This window comes from Lepidothrix coronata, unplaced genomic scaffold (assembly GCF_001604755.1).
Source record: "Lepidothrix coronata isolate B3197 unplaced genomic scaffold, Lepidothrix_coronata-1.0 Scaffold204, whole genome shotgun sequence".
NCBI classification, from domain to species: domain Eukaryota; kingdom Metazoa; phylum Chordata; class Aves; order Passeriformes; family Pipridae; genus Lepidothrix; species Lepidothrix coronata.
In genome coordinates, this window is record NW_016690384.1 from 612599 (window position 1) to 630089 (window position 17491).

Here is a 17491-nt window from a genome sequence, read left to right on the forward strand (position 1 = left end):
TTTTTTTTTTTTTTTAAAGCGGGTGCGGAGGATATCCGAGCGTCGTGCACCTCCACCAGGCAGTCAGCGCGGCGCAGCGCCGCCTGCATCTGCCGCAACCCTGCAACAAAAACAAAACAGCGCCGGGGTGAGCTCGCCCCTCTGTGTGTGCGTGTGTGTCTGAGGAGGGCTCAGCCCACCACCTCACCTTTCGCCATGTGCCGCGGGAACCAAGAGGCCACATCGCGGCCGCCGAAGTCGAAGCGCTCCCGGAACGCCCCGGCCGCCCTCAGCGGCCCTGCCCACACCCTCATGGCCTCCGGCGCGTCACTTCCGGCGCGACACCGGAAGGGGCGGGACTCGCAGCCATGGCGGAACCGCAGCCTCAGGGGGGCCCGGGAAGCTCGGCGGCATCTCCCGGTGGCCCCGGCACCCCCGGCGCCCCCGGTTCTGCTCCTCAACCCGGTGCGGCCGCCTCCGCCCCTCAGCCCGCCCCGCAGCCCGGCCCGGCGCAGGACCCGCTGGACGACCCGCGCTACACCATCTCCAGCACCAACTGGTATTAAAAACCAACACTGCAGCCCCTTCGCCAGGATTAGGATTGGAAGAAAAGCCTCCGTGAGCGCTGGCGGCTTCTTAATAAAAAAAGGAGACCGAGCGGCACAAAAAGCAGCAGCGAAGCAGCGGGCGCGTTTATTTGGCCGCCCCCCTCAGGGCTGAGGAGGAAGAGGAGGAGGGATGGGAGGCTGGAGGAGGTGGTTGAGCCGCTCGGCCTCCCGCCAGCCCGAGAGCAGCGCGCCGTGGGTGGTGGAGTAGAAGGTGCGGTGCGTGGCCTCGCCGGCGAAGAGGAGCTGCAGGGGCTGCGGGCGGGGCGGAGGGTGAGCCGAGCCGTGACAACCTGGCCTCGCCCCCCCGAGCCCCTGGGGGGCATCGCCGCGGAGACACCGGCGAGCGGGTGCTCTCCCTTCCCCAAACTTTAGGGAAGTGGGGTTGCCCCCACCGCCGTGGAGCTCGGCAGGTGAACACCACCCTCACCCCCCCAAAGGGTGGGAGCGGTGCCGCTTCCCTGCGCTGCTGGAGGTGCCCTGTCCCCCCGCCCCGCTGCACCCCCTGCATCCTCACCCGGGGGTCCTGGGGGTCCTCAGGCAGGGGTTGTGCCAGCACGTCGATGTCATCCCCGGAGCTGCCGACGGCCACGTAGCTGTAGGAGCCGCGGGTGTAGGGAGCGCTGTGCCAGCGGGACCGGAGCATGCTCCTGGGGGCCGGCAGGCTGGGGTTCCCTGCGGGGAGGGCATTCGGGGTGGGATCCCGGGAATCCCCCGGGGGTTGGGGCGGGCAGGGAGGGCAGGGCTGGCACCTGTGAGCCTGCGGAGGAGGCGGGTCATGGCGCTGAGCACCTCGGCGTCGCTCAGCGTCTCCATGTGCTCCGACTCCTTCCCCGCGATGAAGCCGCAGAGGACGTGCCCGTGCCTGGGCAGGGGACACAGAGCTCAGAGCTGCTGCTTGCTGGGGCTGTGGTGCCCTCCCTGCCCCACCTCACGGGCCACCAGCCACCCAGAGCAGGCCTGGGAGATGCCCCACATCCCCCTCACGTACTGCTCCGGGGGCTGGAGGACCACGAATCCGATAAGCTTCTTGAACCAGTTGGCCTCCAGGTCGGCGCTGGGCTCCTCCAGGGGCGACTCGTCCTCCCACACCACTTCCAGGAGCTGCTGCTCAGGTTCCCAGAAAGGCTGCTCGAACTCCAGGAAAATCTTGTTGTTGGTGCCAAAGCCCAGGCGGCGAATGGCCTCCACTTTCCACTCGGGAAGGGGAGGCTGGAAGAATTCCTGGTAGCGTTCCTTGAGGAAACCTGCAGGCACAAGATCGGGCAGGAGATTGGATCAGGCAGCTCTGAGCCAGGTTCCTAAATGGCATCTGAGATACTCTGCCCTCCCCAAGTCCCTTCCCAGCCTCCCCTCTCCCACTAGAATTCCCGTCTGAGAGGCTGGGAAGGGGTTTGGGCAATCCCTCCCCTCCACCTGCCCATCTCCAACCCTGCCGGCTGGTCGGAGGGGACAGGCAGGGCAAGGAGAAGGGTGGGTGCCCTCATTTCCTCACCCAGCGGGACAGTGATGATGACGTGGTCGGCGAGAAAGGCGTCCCCATCTTCACACTCCACCCGGACAGGGAAATCCCTGGAATCGTCCCCTTCCTCGCGGAAGGACCCTCGCCACCGGATGGTCCTCACTGGCTTGTTGAGCAGGACGGTGCCCTCGGGCAGAGCCGAGAGGAGGCGCTCGGACAAGCTGCTGTAGCCGCTGCGGGAGGAGGCGCTGCTGGGGACGGGGTGGCCCCCGAAAGGCTGCTCCGCGTCCCCTGCGGAGCCCCGCGCTTACCCTGGGAAGGTGCAATCCAGGCCGGGCAGCGACACGTACTCCCCGAAGGGCTCCAGAGCCACCAGGTCCATGCTGTGGGTCCCGCTGATGCAGCACTCCAGCTTGAGGCAGGCGGCGAGCACGGCCAGCTGGAGCCGCCGGGCCTCCTCCACGCCCCCCGCCATCGTGGGCACCCTCCGGGCGATCTCTGCCCGCAGGTACTGGCCCACGCTGGGCGCCGGCGGCTCCTTGGACCCCTGGAAGGCGCGGGTGGAGGCCAGGAGGGCGTAGAAGAGGTCGCGGGCTTCGCTCACCGCCTTAGGGCTCAGCACCCTCCCCGAGCTGCTGTAGGTGACGGAGGGCAGCGGGGGGTGTCCCCCCGCCTCTGCCTGCTGGTTCTCCTCCAGGGCAGCCTCCGGACCCAGCAGGCCGTACTGGGAGGCCAGGCAGAACACGGGGTTCCCCGGCGAGGGGCCGTGGATCCAGTGTGCCCCCATCTCCGCCAGCCCCGACGCTGCCGGGAGGGAGGGACAGGCGGTCACCCCGAGCCATGCGTGTGGCAGGACCCCCAACCCCACCTGCCCCCCTAAAACAGCGGACCCGCCTCTGCCCCAGCCTGCGCTGTGCCACCCGTGACGGGCTCCCGTTTGATCCCACTCCGGAGGGGCCCCGCGGGGTCGGGGGTCAGGTGCGGCTTCCCCATCCCGGTACAGCCGCCCCAGCCCGGTGCCCCCGCCCCGCCCCAGCCCGGGCCCGCCCCCCGGTGCCGCCCATCCCGTGTTCCCGGTGTCTCCCCGGGCCCCCCCGGCCGTACCGAAGGGGCGGGTGCAGACGCGGCCCCCGGGCCGGGCCGCCGCCTCCAGCAGCCGCAGGGAGCCGTGCCCGCGGAGCCGCCCCGCCGCCCCCAGCCCCGCCAGCCCCGCGCCCACCGCCACCACCCGCCGCCCGCCGCCCTCCATGGCCGCCGGACCCGCCCCCGCCGCCGGCACCGCCCGCACCACAACGCACCGCCCCCGGGAGCGGCAGGGAGGGAGGCAGGGAGGGCGGGCTGGAGGGAGAAGTGCCCTGAGAGAGGCAGGCATGGAGGGAGGGAGGGATGGAGGCATGGATGGATCGATGGAAGGATGGATGGAGGGATTGATGGATGGATACCGTGGGTCCCGGTGCAGCGATGAACCAGCTGCCTGTGCCCATGGAGGGCGGGAGAAGGCTGCGGTGGGAAAGGGGACCCCTCCTGCGGTGGGGCAGCCCTGAGACCACCTCCCCACCCTCCTCCTCTCCCCATCCCGCTCCTTATGCCGCTCATCCCTCTGTCCTGGCCCTACACATCTCAGCAGCTCCGGGCAGAGCTGCCCCCAGTGGTCCCACTCACCTGGGATTTCCAAACCCTCATGGACACAATAAAGCTCTCTATCCCCAAGGCTGGCTGGTGTTGTTTTTGGCAGTCAGCATTCCTGGTGCCTTCCCCCCCTGGCAGTGGTGAGGTACTGGGATGCTCCCAGCTGGGACCCCCAGAGCACCCACTGTGCCCCAGCCACTGCCAGCTGGGTCACCCCACTACACTCCTGCTGGCCTGGCAGCCCCCTGGAAAATGTTCACATGCAAGGAAGAGCCGGAGGTGTCAGAGCTGCAGTGCAGGCTCCTGAAATCCCCTTCGAGCATTTATTTTGGAGGGATTTTTGCCAGCCCCGGTTTTGCAGCAAGCAGCAGGATAGGAATGTGTGGCTGGGGCCATGCACTACCTTGGAACATCAGCCTGGCGGCAGCTTTCTGGGGGGAACAGTGGCCCTGCAACCCTGCCCCAGCCCAGGGCATTTGGGGTCACCAGCTCCTAGGGATGGGAGGGGAGGGCAGGCATTCCCAGAGTGTTAGTGCTGATGACACAGGGACAGCCAGACAGCCATCCCTGGGGACCTCTGGTCACCAAACAGTGCAGGTAAGTGTCTGACTTGTCCCAGCAGAGTCCTGAAACCCCTCCAGATGGAGACTTTCCAATTCCCTGGGGACCTGTCTAGGTCCAACCTGAATCCCCCTGGGCTGTGACCTGGCACCAGGCCCCCTCACTGCTGCTGAGAAACACTTGGTCTTATCCATCCCCTCCCTCCCTTTCTGTGCCATAGTTGGGGGCTGCTCTCACAGCCAGACTCTGCAGGCCCAGCTCCCTCCCATCTCCTCTTGGGCTGGGTGCTCTAATCTGCAGCCTGGGCAGCCACAGTGGGGTCGTGGCAGGGTCCCAGCATCACCACCATCACCTTGGGGCCCTTCCAGGAGGCTTGGTGGCTCCTGCCCACCCTGACACCTTGGCTGACCCCTGTGGTGCCCTGTCTGCACAGTGCCACTGGTCTTTGAGGAGGTCTCAAGCAAGGAGGACAAACCCCAACGACCAAGGGATGTGTGGGAAGCACCATCACCACAAGCATGGCAGACCAGCAGGAAGGAGGGGACAGTAGGGACTGTCCCAGCAGGGACTGTCCCATCATGTCCTTGGGCTGTCCCAGCTGAGGGAGAGGGGCCAGGCCATCAGCACCTCCCTGGGAGCCACCACTCTACCGGGAGCCCTCCATCAGCTCCAGGATGCTGCTGTAGAGGCGCCCGGGGGCATCCAAGCCCCAGACAAAGTCCCAGTGGCTCCAGTCGGGGATGTGGGTGTAGGAGACGAGGTGGGCAATGCGGGGCAGCAGCAGGCGGACATCCCTCCAGTCAGCTGCCCAGTCCTCCCCTCCTGACCACACCGCCGTTGGCACCGGCATCTCCTCCACCTGGTAGAAGGGTGGTGTATCCTGGAGGGACACAGGGAGCTCTGAGGAATGGCTGTCATGGTCAACCCCTGCAAGGCAACCCAGCCCTGCACCACCCTGGCATCTCCAGCTGCCAGCACTGCCCCTGCAGCCTCCTACCTGGTGGTACACGGCGGTATTTTTGCTGCCATAGTCAAAGGCTTTGAATTCTCCTGATTTCACCACCTGGGAGGAGAGGGTAGATCTGTGTGGGAGGCCAGCAAGTGCCACTGAGTGGGTCCAGCACCTCCCAGCCCCTTTGAAGGCCCACATCATCAGAGGGTGCTTGGAAGGGGTTTGGGCAAGTCCTTGCCCTCCACTTGCCCATCGCCAACCATGCCAGCTGGTTGGGGACAGACAGGACAAGGAAAGGTGTCAGTGTCCTCACCCATGGGATGTTGCAGGAGGAGGTGTCACCCCTGCAAAGCCAGACTTTCCACCCTATTTTACAGGGTGATGTTTTGGCCTCCTGCTCCATGTCTGTTCCTAGCTCTGGGTTGGCAAACTGAGGTGTTGCACGTGACTCCTTGGCTGCCCTGGTGCCACATTCTTCCCTCTGAAAACCTGCTCATCATCAGCTGGGTGTGCAGGATGCTGCTGAATCTCCTTTTAACAACCTTTTATGCCTTCCCTGTTGCCTATAATTTGGCTCTGCAAGGAGGCACAAGGGTGGGAGTCTCCAGCCTGATCCGGTTTCCAGCAGGGCCAAAGCTGCAGCTGCAGCAGGACTGGCAGAGCCCAGGCTTGGGGTGTCCAGAACCCCTTTGGGAAGGAGGAGATGCTCTTGGGTCCTGCTTTACCTCCTTGTCCAGGTCTCCCAGGCTCTCCTTGTAAAGCCTGGTTTCACCCACCAAAACCAGGGTGCCCCCAGGCTCGCTCTGCCCATCCCTCCCCTTGTCCTGCCTGCCACAGTCCAGGGAGTACAGCCTGGTGTCCCCACAGGGCAGCTCATCCTGCATTCAGCACCTCTCCTGTTCACCTGATTTCTTGCCTTTACTTTCTCAGGATCTGCCAATATCCAAGATACCTGAACTCTCACATCTGCCCTGGACACACCAGACTCCCTATGAAGGGCCCATCCCAGGGATGAAGCATCTGTGTTTCAGGGAACCTACCTGGGCCCAGTGAACTATGTTTTTGACAGAGGTCCCATCTGGATAGTGGGATGTGTACACATCCAGCCGTGTCTGCAAGGAAAAATATCCAAGCTATCATTGCTTTCCAACGGAGGGGAGCGAGGGTGGCACTGCCAGGTGATGTGTTTCCCAAAGCAGCTACTGCTGAGTCGTGCTGCCTAGAGAGCTGGGTCAGGCTTAGGAACATGATTTTCATTAAAAAAGCCGGGTCAGGTTCAGAAATATGATTTTCATTAAAAATCTATTGCTCTAAGACAGCACCAGCAGGAGAATGATGGGGATGAAGGATGGAGGATCCCTAGCTCCACAAGGTGCCTTGTCTGGGCTCAGGGACAGAATCACAGAATCACAGGATCAGTTAGGTTGGAAAAGACCACTGAGATCATCAAGTCACACCTGTGACCCAACACCACCTTGTCCCCCAGCCCAGAGCACTGAGTGCCATGTCCAGTCAGTCCTTAAACACCTGCAGGGACAGTGACTCCACCACCTCCCTGGGCAGCCCCTGCCAACATCTAATCACCCTCTCTGTGAAAAAATTCTTCCTAATGTTCAACCTAACCCTCTCCTGGTGCAGCTAAGGTCTTGTCCTGTCCTTTGCTCCCTGGGAGCAGAGCCCGACCCCCCCCCGGCTCCCCCCTCCTGTCAGGGACTTGCAGAGCCAGAAGGTCCCCCCTGAGCCTCCTTTTCTCCAGGCTGAGCCCCCCCAGCTCCCTCAGCTGCTCCTCGTAGGACTGTGCTCAAGACCTGAGGAACTACCTGTGGTCACCCAGATGCTGCTTCAGCACCCTTGGTGTGGGTGGGGAGGAGCAGGGGCTGCACCCCAGGGGTACAGGGGTGGCCACAGGGACAGGCAGCCCTAACTCAGAGGTGTTATCCAGTGCCACTTGGACACTGACATTCACCCAGCAGAGCCTGGGGACTTTTCCTGCCCTGGGAGAAGAAGTGTGAGAGGGATCTGGCTCCCCCATCCCCTCCTTGCCTGACACACCCACCATGTTGAGGTTCTTCTCGTTGAAGCCACCCAGCAGAAAGAGGAGGCTGGCGCAGGGTTTGTGCAGCAGCCTGTGCGTGCACAGCTGGGGGAGAAACCTCCACACCCTCCTCATGCGCAGGGTCGCGTCCGTCCTGCCGAGCAGCAGCTGCGGGAGCAAAGGGCAAGGTGGATTTCCTGCATTTCCCTTCCTGCCCTCCTGCTGTGCAGAGATGTGTACAGCTCATTGCAGGAGCTGATTGAACACACACCAGAGAAATTAGGATTGAGGACTCCCCTCTTTCCCCCCACCTTCCCCAAGCACTGGATCCATTTTCCACTGCCATTAAAATCAACGTGGCACAGCTGCTCTTTTCCAGGTGTTTTGTCCAGGAATTCAACAAGTTTCATTCTACAGATGGAAGACATGAACTCAGCTAAGTGACCATCCAGGACTGCATCTGCACCTGATTGTGTCTGTGCCAATAAATCAGCAGGAATTAGCTGTTTTCTGCCACATCAGATGTTGTGTCTGGGCATGAACCCTTTCCCAGAACAGGTGAGGGCAGGAGGGCATGGAGCAATCCCTTACCGAAATCATCTTGAGATTCTTATCCAGAAGGAAGGATATTTTCATGAAGGGACTTCTGGTGTGATTGGCTGTCACCACAGGAGCCAGGGCAAAGAACATTTTGATTTTCTCAGCCAGTTCAGGCATGGCTGAGAACGCAATGAACGCTGAGAAAAGAGAAAAACAACCTCAGACTTGGTCCATCTTTCTTCTGGGTTTGCTCAGACCCAGATCTGTTTAGCTGGCATTATCTCCAGCTGGAATTCTGACATCTCTTGCCACCTTCCCGCTTATCATTAGTGCAAGAGAGGAGACAACACCTTCATCCCTGTGGTTGGAAGTGGCTGATGAGGCACTTCAAGGGATGTTAAACCTGCAAAGATGGACCTCTCTGCTTTCTTCTGACAGACACCAAAATGAACGTTTTCAAGGCAACGTGGTGTGGAACCCCCAGGAACTCACCGATGGTGCAGCCCTGGGAGTAGCCAACGTAGTAGAGCTGCTTCTGCCCAGTCCTCTGCAGCACAAAGTCCACCATGGCCGGGAGGTCATACGTGGCCATCTCGTGAAAGCTGTAACACAGGAAGGGTGTGCTGGCTCTGGAGCAGCACCAGAACAAGCTCCCCTGTGAGCTTTGGCTGCCTTGCATTGCCTGGCTTAACATCCGGGGTTGATTTTCCAGGAGAAAATTCCTATGAGCTGGCTGAAACTGCAAGGACCTGAAGGCCTCCCTCCAGCCGTGGCATCATCCTTCCCTGAAAGGGCTTAGTCCTCGGTGAGCAGTAAATAAACTGTGCAGAGCCTGCCCAGCTGTGCATTCCAGGGCCACACACAGCCACCCTGCAGATCCAGAGCTGGATCCCACCAGGATAACAACTCCTAGGGGTGCTCTTTCCCAGACGGGAGTGGAGCACCAGCTCCTGCCCGTGTGCCTGTTAGTGAGATGTGGTGAAACACAGACCTGCTCTATCAGGTTTTTCTGCAAGCATGTCTGTGAGCCTGGAAAATCCACCACTGCTCTGAAGATTGGCTCTGGAGAGGCACTACCAGCTTAAGAAGGCCATTCATGGGGACAAGGTTTCTGTGGACAATGTCTAGGAGGAGGGGAGGTGGCAATGATGCCTGTGGGCAGCTCAGTGGCGTCCCTGTGGATGCCCTGGCACAAGGCTGATGTCTCTGCAGGACGGGTGTCCCCAGCAGGCAGCAGAGCCCTGTGCTCTCACCAGCTGCAGGGAGATGCTGGCACTGTGTCAGCAGCAGGTCTGCACAGATACCTCCATCCTCCCTGGATACACCACCAGGAGCTCTGGGAGAGGCTGTGCCCGGGGATTAGGTGCTCTGACTTGCCTACTTGGAGGCACCCACCTCTGCCTTGAGGTTAGTGACAGGCAGGGATGTTTGCCAGGCTTTTGTAACACGCTCCAGCCCACCTGAAATCCCAGAATTCAGCCTGGTCAGCTGAAAGGTACTCGTGTCTGCGGGACCAGCTCGTTCCCCGGCTGTTTGCCAGCCAGACGTCATAGCCAGAGTCTGCCAGGATGAAGCCAAGGCTGTTGTTAGCCAGATTTTCCACCCAGTGGCTGCCTTCTCCGAATATCCCGTGCTGGAGAAACACCACTGGCTTGGCCCCTGGGTGCAAAAGAAAGAGCACATTTCCCTAACCCAGAATTTTTCTATTTACTCACCCCAAATTAAGGCCAATAAAGCCTCTCCCTTGCACTGCCAGAGGACATACAATGTGCATTTTGATGATGTCTCCTGGTGCTACAGCTTTGACTGTGAATAGGAGAAATCTGTTGGATTTGGTATTTTTGCTTTACCAACAGATACTCTCCTGGCCTGGTAAGGTTCATCCCTTCATCTGCTCATGTTCAGGGTTGTTTTTTGCAGGTTTTGAGGGAAACAGAGCCGTACCTCTGTTCCTTGGCTTTTCTCTTCCATGAGGAATTCTGTTCAGGCGGACGTAGTAGCCGTCCCGAGTCAGGACTTCATACTCCTCACTGGGGTACCCTCTGTGGCAGATGATTTGGCTCTGGGGAAAGAAAAACCCAGGTGCAAAAATATCCATAGCCCAGATGTTTATCTGACTTGAGGAGCACACCCCTCATCCACTGGGATGCCTTTGGAAAACCCAGGTGGGGTGTGGCAGCCGGGACATTGCTTTGCCCGGGGTGTCTCTGGGTCAGCTGAGGGCTTTTTGTGAGAGAGGAGGGTCTGTCCCAACCCCACTCCCGCCCCGCTGCGATGCCCAAGGGAAGAGGAGATGCTCAGTCTCATCGTGCCTGTGAGCGGGAGGGCTGCTGCGGGGTTTGAAACGGCTCCAAACCTGGAGATTGAAGCCTAAAGGATTTACAGGCGGCTGCCAGCGGGGGCAGGAGGTGTCACGCCGCGCCCTGAGCTGATATGAGGGGCAGATAAGGTGGTGCATCGAACCTGCCCAGCTGGGCTGACTGGAAGGGCAATAGGATAAACCCCACAGGGTTTGTTGCACGGCTCCTGAGGCTCTGCCTGGGCTTTATTTATGCTGAAAACTCCCCAGCTCTGGAAGTTTCCATCTGGTGAAATCCAGCTGAGATCCTGCCTACACTTCGCTGTGTCCCGAGGTTGGCAGGAGGGGTTAATGGCAGACAATTTATTGCCCACATCTTGGGTCGACCTAAACCCACCTTCAGAGACTTCCAGGACTCACCTGGACGTGGCCCTGAGCAGCTTACTGCAGCTGCAGGACAGGAGCCACACACAAATCTCTACCCTCTGGGAAGACATCTGGCCAAATCCAGGCCGGGATTATCCCCTTCTCTGACTGCCCTGCTGACAATTGCACTCAGTGCTGCCGTACTGCCCTCTCCACCTATGTACCCCCAGCCCTCCCTCCCCCAGCTGAGCGTCCCCAGACTTCCCAAGTGGGAATTCAAAGCTCTCCGGACTCACAATGTTCATGGAAGCCTCGGGATTTAGAGCCTTTTTCTGCTCGCAGGCGTCTTTGGAGTTCGTGGGTGCTTGTACGAAAAACAGGACTGCAATGAACAGCCACATCTTGTGCCTGTGTAAATAATAATAATGGTAATAATAACAGGAATAATAATAGCAATAACAACAACAATAAAAACAATAACATGAATGTTGTTATTATTGTTGTCGATTGTTATTATTATTATTATTATTGAACATTGATATAAATGTCTGTTTCCAGTGTTGCTGATTACTCTTATTATTAAACACTGCTATAAATGTCTGTTTCCACTTGGTTATGATGTGTTAAGTTTCTCATATATTTGAAGACCATATCAAGGCCTGGGCTGGGAAAGGGGAGGGGATTCCCAATTTCAGCTTCCATTACATTCTACACAGGGCTTTTTACACTCCTCTGTGCAGACAGGATTGGTACTAGGCAAGAGCCTTTCTTATATTTTTAGTGGTAAAAAGAAGAGACCAGCTCTATAATACAAGAAATAAAGTGCTAGAAAATACCATCGGGCCAGTTGTCACGCAGAGGGAATTAATCCAAAGGAGGAGTTTATGCTACAGAAAGAGCATATTTAGGTTGGCTGGGCTGTGACTATATCTATATCTATACTTTTTCTGTTTCTCTATTGCTTAGCTTTTGTACCCAAACCCCACTATGAACTGAAGGATCCTGTGAACTGAAACTGGTAAAGCCTCATAGGAAGACAATTTATTAATTAAGCGTAGCCTGAAAAAAACCAGAAACCCCTTTTATCACCTTAGAGACTCCTGACCTGAGCAGAAATCTATTTTTAATATACACAGTTAATATTATATATGATTTCTAATGTTTTGCTGGGCTCTTAAAAGGCAGAGCTTAACTCCAGCCCAGCAGCATGAATTGCAGGGTACTCTCTACCTCCTTCTTCTCCTTCCGGTGGATCTCCCACACCCTGAGACATATCTGCCCTCTGAAATATTCCCAGCAAGCCTCTCTACGGTATTACCAAGGAAAAAAAAGCAATCAGTGCCTTTTCAGCCTCGGGAGAGCTCCAGCACAGGTCTGACCCACGCAGAGTTCCAGTACGTTACCAGGCTGAGCCCGCTGTGGTGTCTGAGCAGGCCGTGGTGGGGATGGAGGTGCCTCTGTCATCCCCGGCGTTATAAGGACCACGCTGTGTCAGAGCCCTGCCAGGCTGCCACCCTGCTGTGCCACCTCACGTGCCCTCCAAATTACCAGCTGTGTGCTGATCACACCCGTGGTACCTCCTTCCCCTTGCCCACGTGGTCGTGGCTTTCGTGCTTGCAAAGGATTATGTTTCCCAAAGCAGCCCAGAGTGGTGTGGGGAGGAATTTCGGCTATGGAGTTGCACCTTAAGCTCTTGATAGCCACAGTTAAAAAGATGCCAAAAGCTTTTCTTTGTAAAGGGCCATTTCCTAACTCCTGGGGTCATTCAGAAGAGTTCCTGGTACAACAGGAGAACTTGGGCTCCACCAGCTCTACAAGGCCTCCGGAGCGTGCCGACCTCCCCATGGACACACCGCGGACAGGCCAGGCTTCAGCAGGAGGCATGTGGTCACTCCATGTCCCAGGCCCAGGCTCCACACAGCCCCAACAGCCACGGGGTGTCACATTTGCAATGGGCAGTTTGCAGAAGGTCTGCAAGAGTTTCCTGGAGGAGCACCCAGCTCACCTCCCCGAGCAACGGCAGTGCGAGGAGAGCTCGTGCAACGCTGCTGTTTGGCTGAAGGGATGGGTACTGCACAGAGCAAAGGTGTTCGTTCTCCACCTGCAGCCCCTGCCTGTCCAACCTACGCCTCTCCATAGCTTAGTGGCCACCTAAGAGCGCCAGCCTTTGGTTGCTCTGCTCGAGGATGGCTTTCCTGGTCACAGATTAATGGTTGCCTTCTAATGTCCACAGCAGCCGTGGTCTATGAGAGGTATGTGGGTTGTGAAATCAGCCCAGAACTCGCACGTGTTGCTCCATCCTCCAGACTGTAATTTTCTGCCAGCACCCCAGCCGCTGTGTGGGCGCTGTCCTCCTGATGGCAGGTGTGGCCAGGGCCTGCACTCTTTCATTACCTCAGTGCTGTACCTTTGTCTGCTTTGAGCTTCTTCTGAAAATGTCTTCCCACTCCTGTGAGTGTAAAAATCCCACCACACAGAAACACAGAATCATGGAATGGTTTGGGTTGGAAAGGATCTTCAAGATCAGCTCATTCCACCCCCTGCCATGGGCAGGGACACCTTCCACCAGCCCAGGTTGCTCCAAGCCATGTCCAACCTGGCCTTGGACACTTCCAGGGATCCAGGGGCAGCCACAGCTTCTGTGGGCAACCTGTGCCAGGGCCTCCCCACCCTCACAGGGAACAATTCCTTCCCAATATCCCGTCTATCCCTGCCCTCTGGCAGGGGGAAGCCATTCCCCCTTGTCCTGTCACACCAGTTCCTGATGAGCAGTCCCCCTCTGGCTTCCTTGTAGCTCCTTCAGACCCTGGAAGGTGCTGTGAGGTCTCCACACAACCTTCTCCTCTCCAGGCAGAACATTCCCAGCTCTCCCAGCCTGTCTCCACAGGGGAGGTGCTCCAGTCCCCTCAGCAACTTTGTGGCCTTCTCTGGACTCTTTCCAACAGCTCCATGTTCTTCTTGTGCTGGGGCCCCCAGAGCTGGAGGCAGGTCGGCAGATGGGGTCTCATGAGAGCAGAATAGAGCAGGAGAATCCCCCTCCCCTGCTGCCCACACTGTGGGATCAGCCCAGCACATGGTTGGTGTCTGGGTGCCAGCACACATGGCCAGGGCATCAACCATCACTCCCAAGCCCTTCTCCTCAGGGCTGCTTCCATCAGTCCCCCACCCAGCTGTAGGACCTTGCACTTCACTTTGTTGAACTTCACGAGGTTTGCATAAGATGGACTTTACAGGCTGTGTAGAGAGCAATTCCAGTGTGCATCCCAAGAGGAGTTAAAAGCAGTGGGTGGAGAAACCCCAAACCAGCCTGTGTTCTTCCACTCTCCCATTAGGTTTCTTCAGCAGCACCAAGACAGACCTCACCTTTTACTTGCATAGTTGCCTACTTCATCCACTGTCGAGTCTTCTGCCTCCTGACTCCACTGAGTGCTAGTTATCTAGGGGAGGTATTAACTGCTAGGTACTGATAGAGGTTGGAGAGGCAGGAGAGGCTTCCCTGTGGCATCCTCAGGCTGTGGAATGAGGCTATGGGAGCAGTGTGTCAACTCTGAGGCTGTTGTGTAATTCAGCACCTGTTCTAGGAAGGAGAGAAGGTGCCAGCCAAAAGCAGCTGGATTTGTACTGAGAATCTCTTGTGTAGTTTAGTCAAAGGGAGGAACGAAGACTTTTGAGTTGTTTGGAGTTGGCAGACCAGAGATGGGGGTTTTGACACGCAGGTGTGTGAAAGAGCAGTGCCACCACGATGCTGCTGTGGTTGTGCACTTACCAGAATTGTAAATAGACACCTGTGCTCTTCTGCAGCGCCAGAACCCCATAACACAAGATAAGGGTGCACAGCCAAATGTTAGAGAGACTCTCACAGGCATCTTCAAATGGAGCTCTACAACCACACCCAGGGGATGTTTTCACAGCGTTGTTGTAGGAACCAATGTAAGAAAACTCAAGAAACAGGGAGGTATTTTATTTATCTTTCTAATCAGGCACCTGCCAGCACTCTCATACACACACTCATACACACACTCTCACACACAGTCTCATACACAGTCTCATACACACAGTCTCATACACACACTCTCATACACACACTCTCATCACACCCTCATAGAGCAGAGGGCATGTAGTGATAGTACAATGGGAAACGTCTTTGAAGGAGGCCATAGGCCCTGCCAGAGGGCAGGTTTAAATGAGATATTGGGAAGGAATTGTTCCCTCTGAGGGTAGGGAGGCCCTGGCACAGGTTGCCCACAGAAGCTGTGGCTGCCCCTGGATCTCTGAAGTGTCCAAGGCCAGGTTGGATGGGGCTTGGAGCAACCTGGGCTAGTGGGAAGTTTCCCTGCCTATGGCAGGGTACGGAATAAGCTGATCTTGAAGGTCCCTTCCAACCCAAGCCGTTCTAGGATTCCATGATTCTCAGAGGGGTGTCCAGCTGGGCTGGCCAAGATCCCCTGAGTGCTGCCAGGAGAGTGAGGGTTACCAGCTACTGAGTCCCCCATATGCTCCTGGGCTCTGCTTGAGGCCCAAACCTCAACTGTTTCTTGGCCTCTCAGGTGCTTTAAGAGCCAACAGTTACATCCTCTGGTGTGAGGTGTCACTCCCGCATCTTGCTGACTTTGTGATTCAAAGACATCAGGCCACATTGCTGCTGGATGTCTCTCGTGTTCTTGTTTGAGCATCACAGGACTGCAACCCCTCGTGCTGCTGGGACAACAGGAAGAGAAGGAGTCCCTGAAGTCAGCTGTGTCCCCACTGCTGTCCCTCTGTGAGCAGGAGCAGGTCTTCTGCTGGTGAGTCACGTCCTCTGTGGCACCTCCTGGTGCCAGCAGTGCCTTCCTCTGTGCTCACCAGTGTGATGGGTGTTAATCATGGCCTTGCCTATCAATGCATACCTTTGCTCCAACTCCTGCTCTGCTGCTGCTGCTGCTGCTTTCACACATGTACAAACCACCAGACTGTGTGCCCAGGCTGCTTGAGACCTTCTTGATATCTCCTGCCAAACACGAGGGTAACCCAGGCACAAGCAGGGCAATGCTTAACCCTCTGTCATCTGCTCTTGGTGTCCTGGACTGGGAAAGAGAGTATCAGTCTGATTTTAGCAATAAGAGAAGGTCAGCTCTTGTCTAATTCCTGCCAGATTCTTGCAGTGACCTTGGAGGACGTGGCTCAAGTTAAAGAACCTGATGAGGGAAGCAGCCTCTCCTCTGGTTGGTTTCCCTGCCCATGGCAGGGGTGGCACTGGATGAGCTTTAAGGTCCCTTCCAACATAAACTTCTGTGATTCCATGACTCTGATATCCCAGCCTGACCTTGGACCTGTGCAATGATCGTGTTCCTGTCTGATGATGTTTGACTTTCTGACACACCTGAGACATGCAGGGACTCCAGCCCTGTCCTGATCAACACATCCTGCCCTGCAACTCCATCCATTTATTGATCAAGGCAACCCCAGATGATTCCACAACGTTTATGCTCCAAGCATAAATCAATTTACCACCCTGTTTCCTTCCCAGTTACATCTCTTCATCCCTTGGTTAGCCTTTAACAGCAGATGGGAAGCAAGTACCAGTACCATGGGGAGCAGGGTGCTTCCAGAACCTGATTTAGAACTTCCAGAACTTCACCCAAGTGCTTTGATGGGAGACTGACAATGAATGAAGAGAATGCAAACACTGCACCAGACAATTGCAGAAGTGGCAGAAACTTCTAATCTGAACAGGAAGAGACTAAAGCCTGAACTTCTTAGGAATTTTCAGAAGTTAAAAGTATTTTTCAACTACATTTCAATAATGGCAGGTGGGGACGTGGCTTAGTGACAAACACAGGGGTGCCACAATAAAGGTTGGACCTGATGATCTTGGAGATCTCTTCCAACTTTAACAATTCGAGGACTCCAGTTTCTTGCAGCCTTCTCAGAAGCCTGTTGGGGAAAAGATTTGGGTGTTTATTTGCAAAGACAGCAAGGTCTTCCTGCCTTTGCCCTGACAGCCATGGCATGGGCCCAGTGCAGTGCTGGAAGAATGCTGCTCCAGGGCACAGCCCTGCTGGGAGCAACTCATCCCCCAGAAAAAGATGTCATTACAACCCTACCAAGTGAGGCAGGTAATCACTGTCAATCCAGAGAGATCCTATCTCACCCACAGCCTCCTTCTGGCACCCTGAGATTACCTCACCCTGTCCTGTTCTCCTCTGTGGTCAGTTCTAGAAAGTGAGACCCCTTCAGAGATGACAACTCAAGCAGAGCCACCACAGTTGTGCTACAAGGCACCAACAGCCCCGTCCCACCATCTGCAGACACCTGGATGGAACCAGAAAGCCCATCCAGTGCCACCCCTGCCATGGGCAGGACACCTCCCACTAGCCCAGGTTGCTCCAAGCCCCGTCCAACCTGGTCTTGGACACTTCAGAGATCCAGGGGCAGCCACAGCTTCTCTGGGCAACCTGTGCCAGGGCCTCCCCACCCTCAGAGGGAACAATTCCTTCCCAATATCCCATCCAAGCCTGCCCTCTGGCAGGGGGAAGCCATTCCCCCTTGTCCTGTCACACCAGTTCCTGATGAACAGCCCCTCTCTGGCTTCCTTGTAACTCCTTCAGACCCTGGAAGGTGCTGTGAGGTCTCCACACAACCTTCCCCTCTGCAGGCTGAACATTCCCAGCTCTCCCAGCCTGTCTGCACAGGGAAGGTGCTTCAAGTAATAGGGGAAGCAGTGTGGGCCCAAACTTGATGCAAGGGCCAGGAGTGGCCACAGCTCCACCAGGATCCTCTCTGATGTCCTGTCCCAAAAGGAAGGCAAGTTGTGTTGGTGTTCCTGTATGCTGGGAGGAAGGGGGAGTGGTTCTTGTCTGGGCATACCTGGTCCTGTTTTTCCACCTTCCCTCCTCTCCCTGCAGGGAAAAAAATCACACTCTGCTCTGAGCCACTGCTCATTTGAGGGTGAGCCAACTGGGAGGGCTTCTGGCACTGCCTCCAGCTAGTCCTTGGTGAAGACCGGTCAGTAGAGCTCCAAATACAGGTGGAACTCTTTAGTCTTCCCAAAGAATGACTATTTGCATTTCAGCAAGTGTGGCTG

The 17491-nt window shown here is 56.9% G+C and overlaps 3 protein-coding genes across 3 annotated transcripts in view; all 3 read right to left on the reverse strand.

The window, feature by feature from the left end:
- The window catches only part of MTG1 (mitochondrial ribosome associated GTPase 1), a 4141-nt gene extending 3817 nt beyond the window's left edge, over positions 1–324 (reverse strand). The window contains exons 1-2 of the mRNA XM_017832724.1: positions 188–324; positions 36–100 (exon numbers count right to left, since the gene is read on the reverse strand). Of these exons, the coding sequence (XP_017688213.1) occupies positions 36–100; positions 188–293 (171 nt within the window). The 5' untranslated portion in view covers positions 294–324. The remainder of the gene's footprint in view (positions 1–35; positions 101–187) is intronic.
- Positions 325–689: 365 nt separating this feature from the next.
- Positions 690–3295, reverse strand: PAOX (polyamine oxidase (exo-N4-amino)). Its single transcript, XM_017832652.1, has 7 exons — positions 3151–3295; positions 2358–2850; positions 2080–2279; positions 1576–1831; positions 1337–1449; positions 1102–1259; positions 690–839 (listed from the first exon to the last, which is right to left on the reverse strand). The coding sequence occupies exons 1-7, from the start codon at positions 3293–3295 to the stop codon at positions 690–692; spliced, it is 1515 nt and encodes a 504-aa protein (XP_017688141.1).
- A 1587-nt stretch (positions 3296–4882) lies between these two features.
- On the reverse strand, positions 4883–10838 carry LOC108506092 (lipase member M-like). The gene is made up of 9 exons (XM_017832727.1): positions 10725–10838; positions 9708–9825; positions 9224–9422; positions 8256–8365; positions 7815–7960; positions 7245–7391; positions 6229–6300; positions 5234–5299; positions 4883–5116 (listed from the first exon to the last, which is right to left on the reverse strand). Exons 1-9 carry the CDS (start codon positions 10827–10829, stop codon positions 4883–4885), a joined length of 1197 nt encoding a protein of 398 aa, XP_017688216.1. The 5' UTR covers positions 10830–10838.
- Between the last annotated feature and the right edge of the window lie 6653 nt (positions 10839–17491).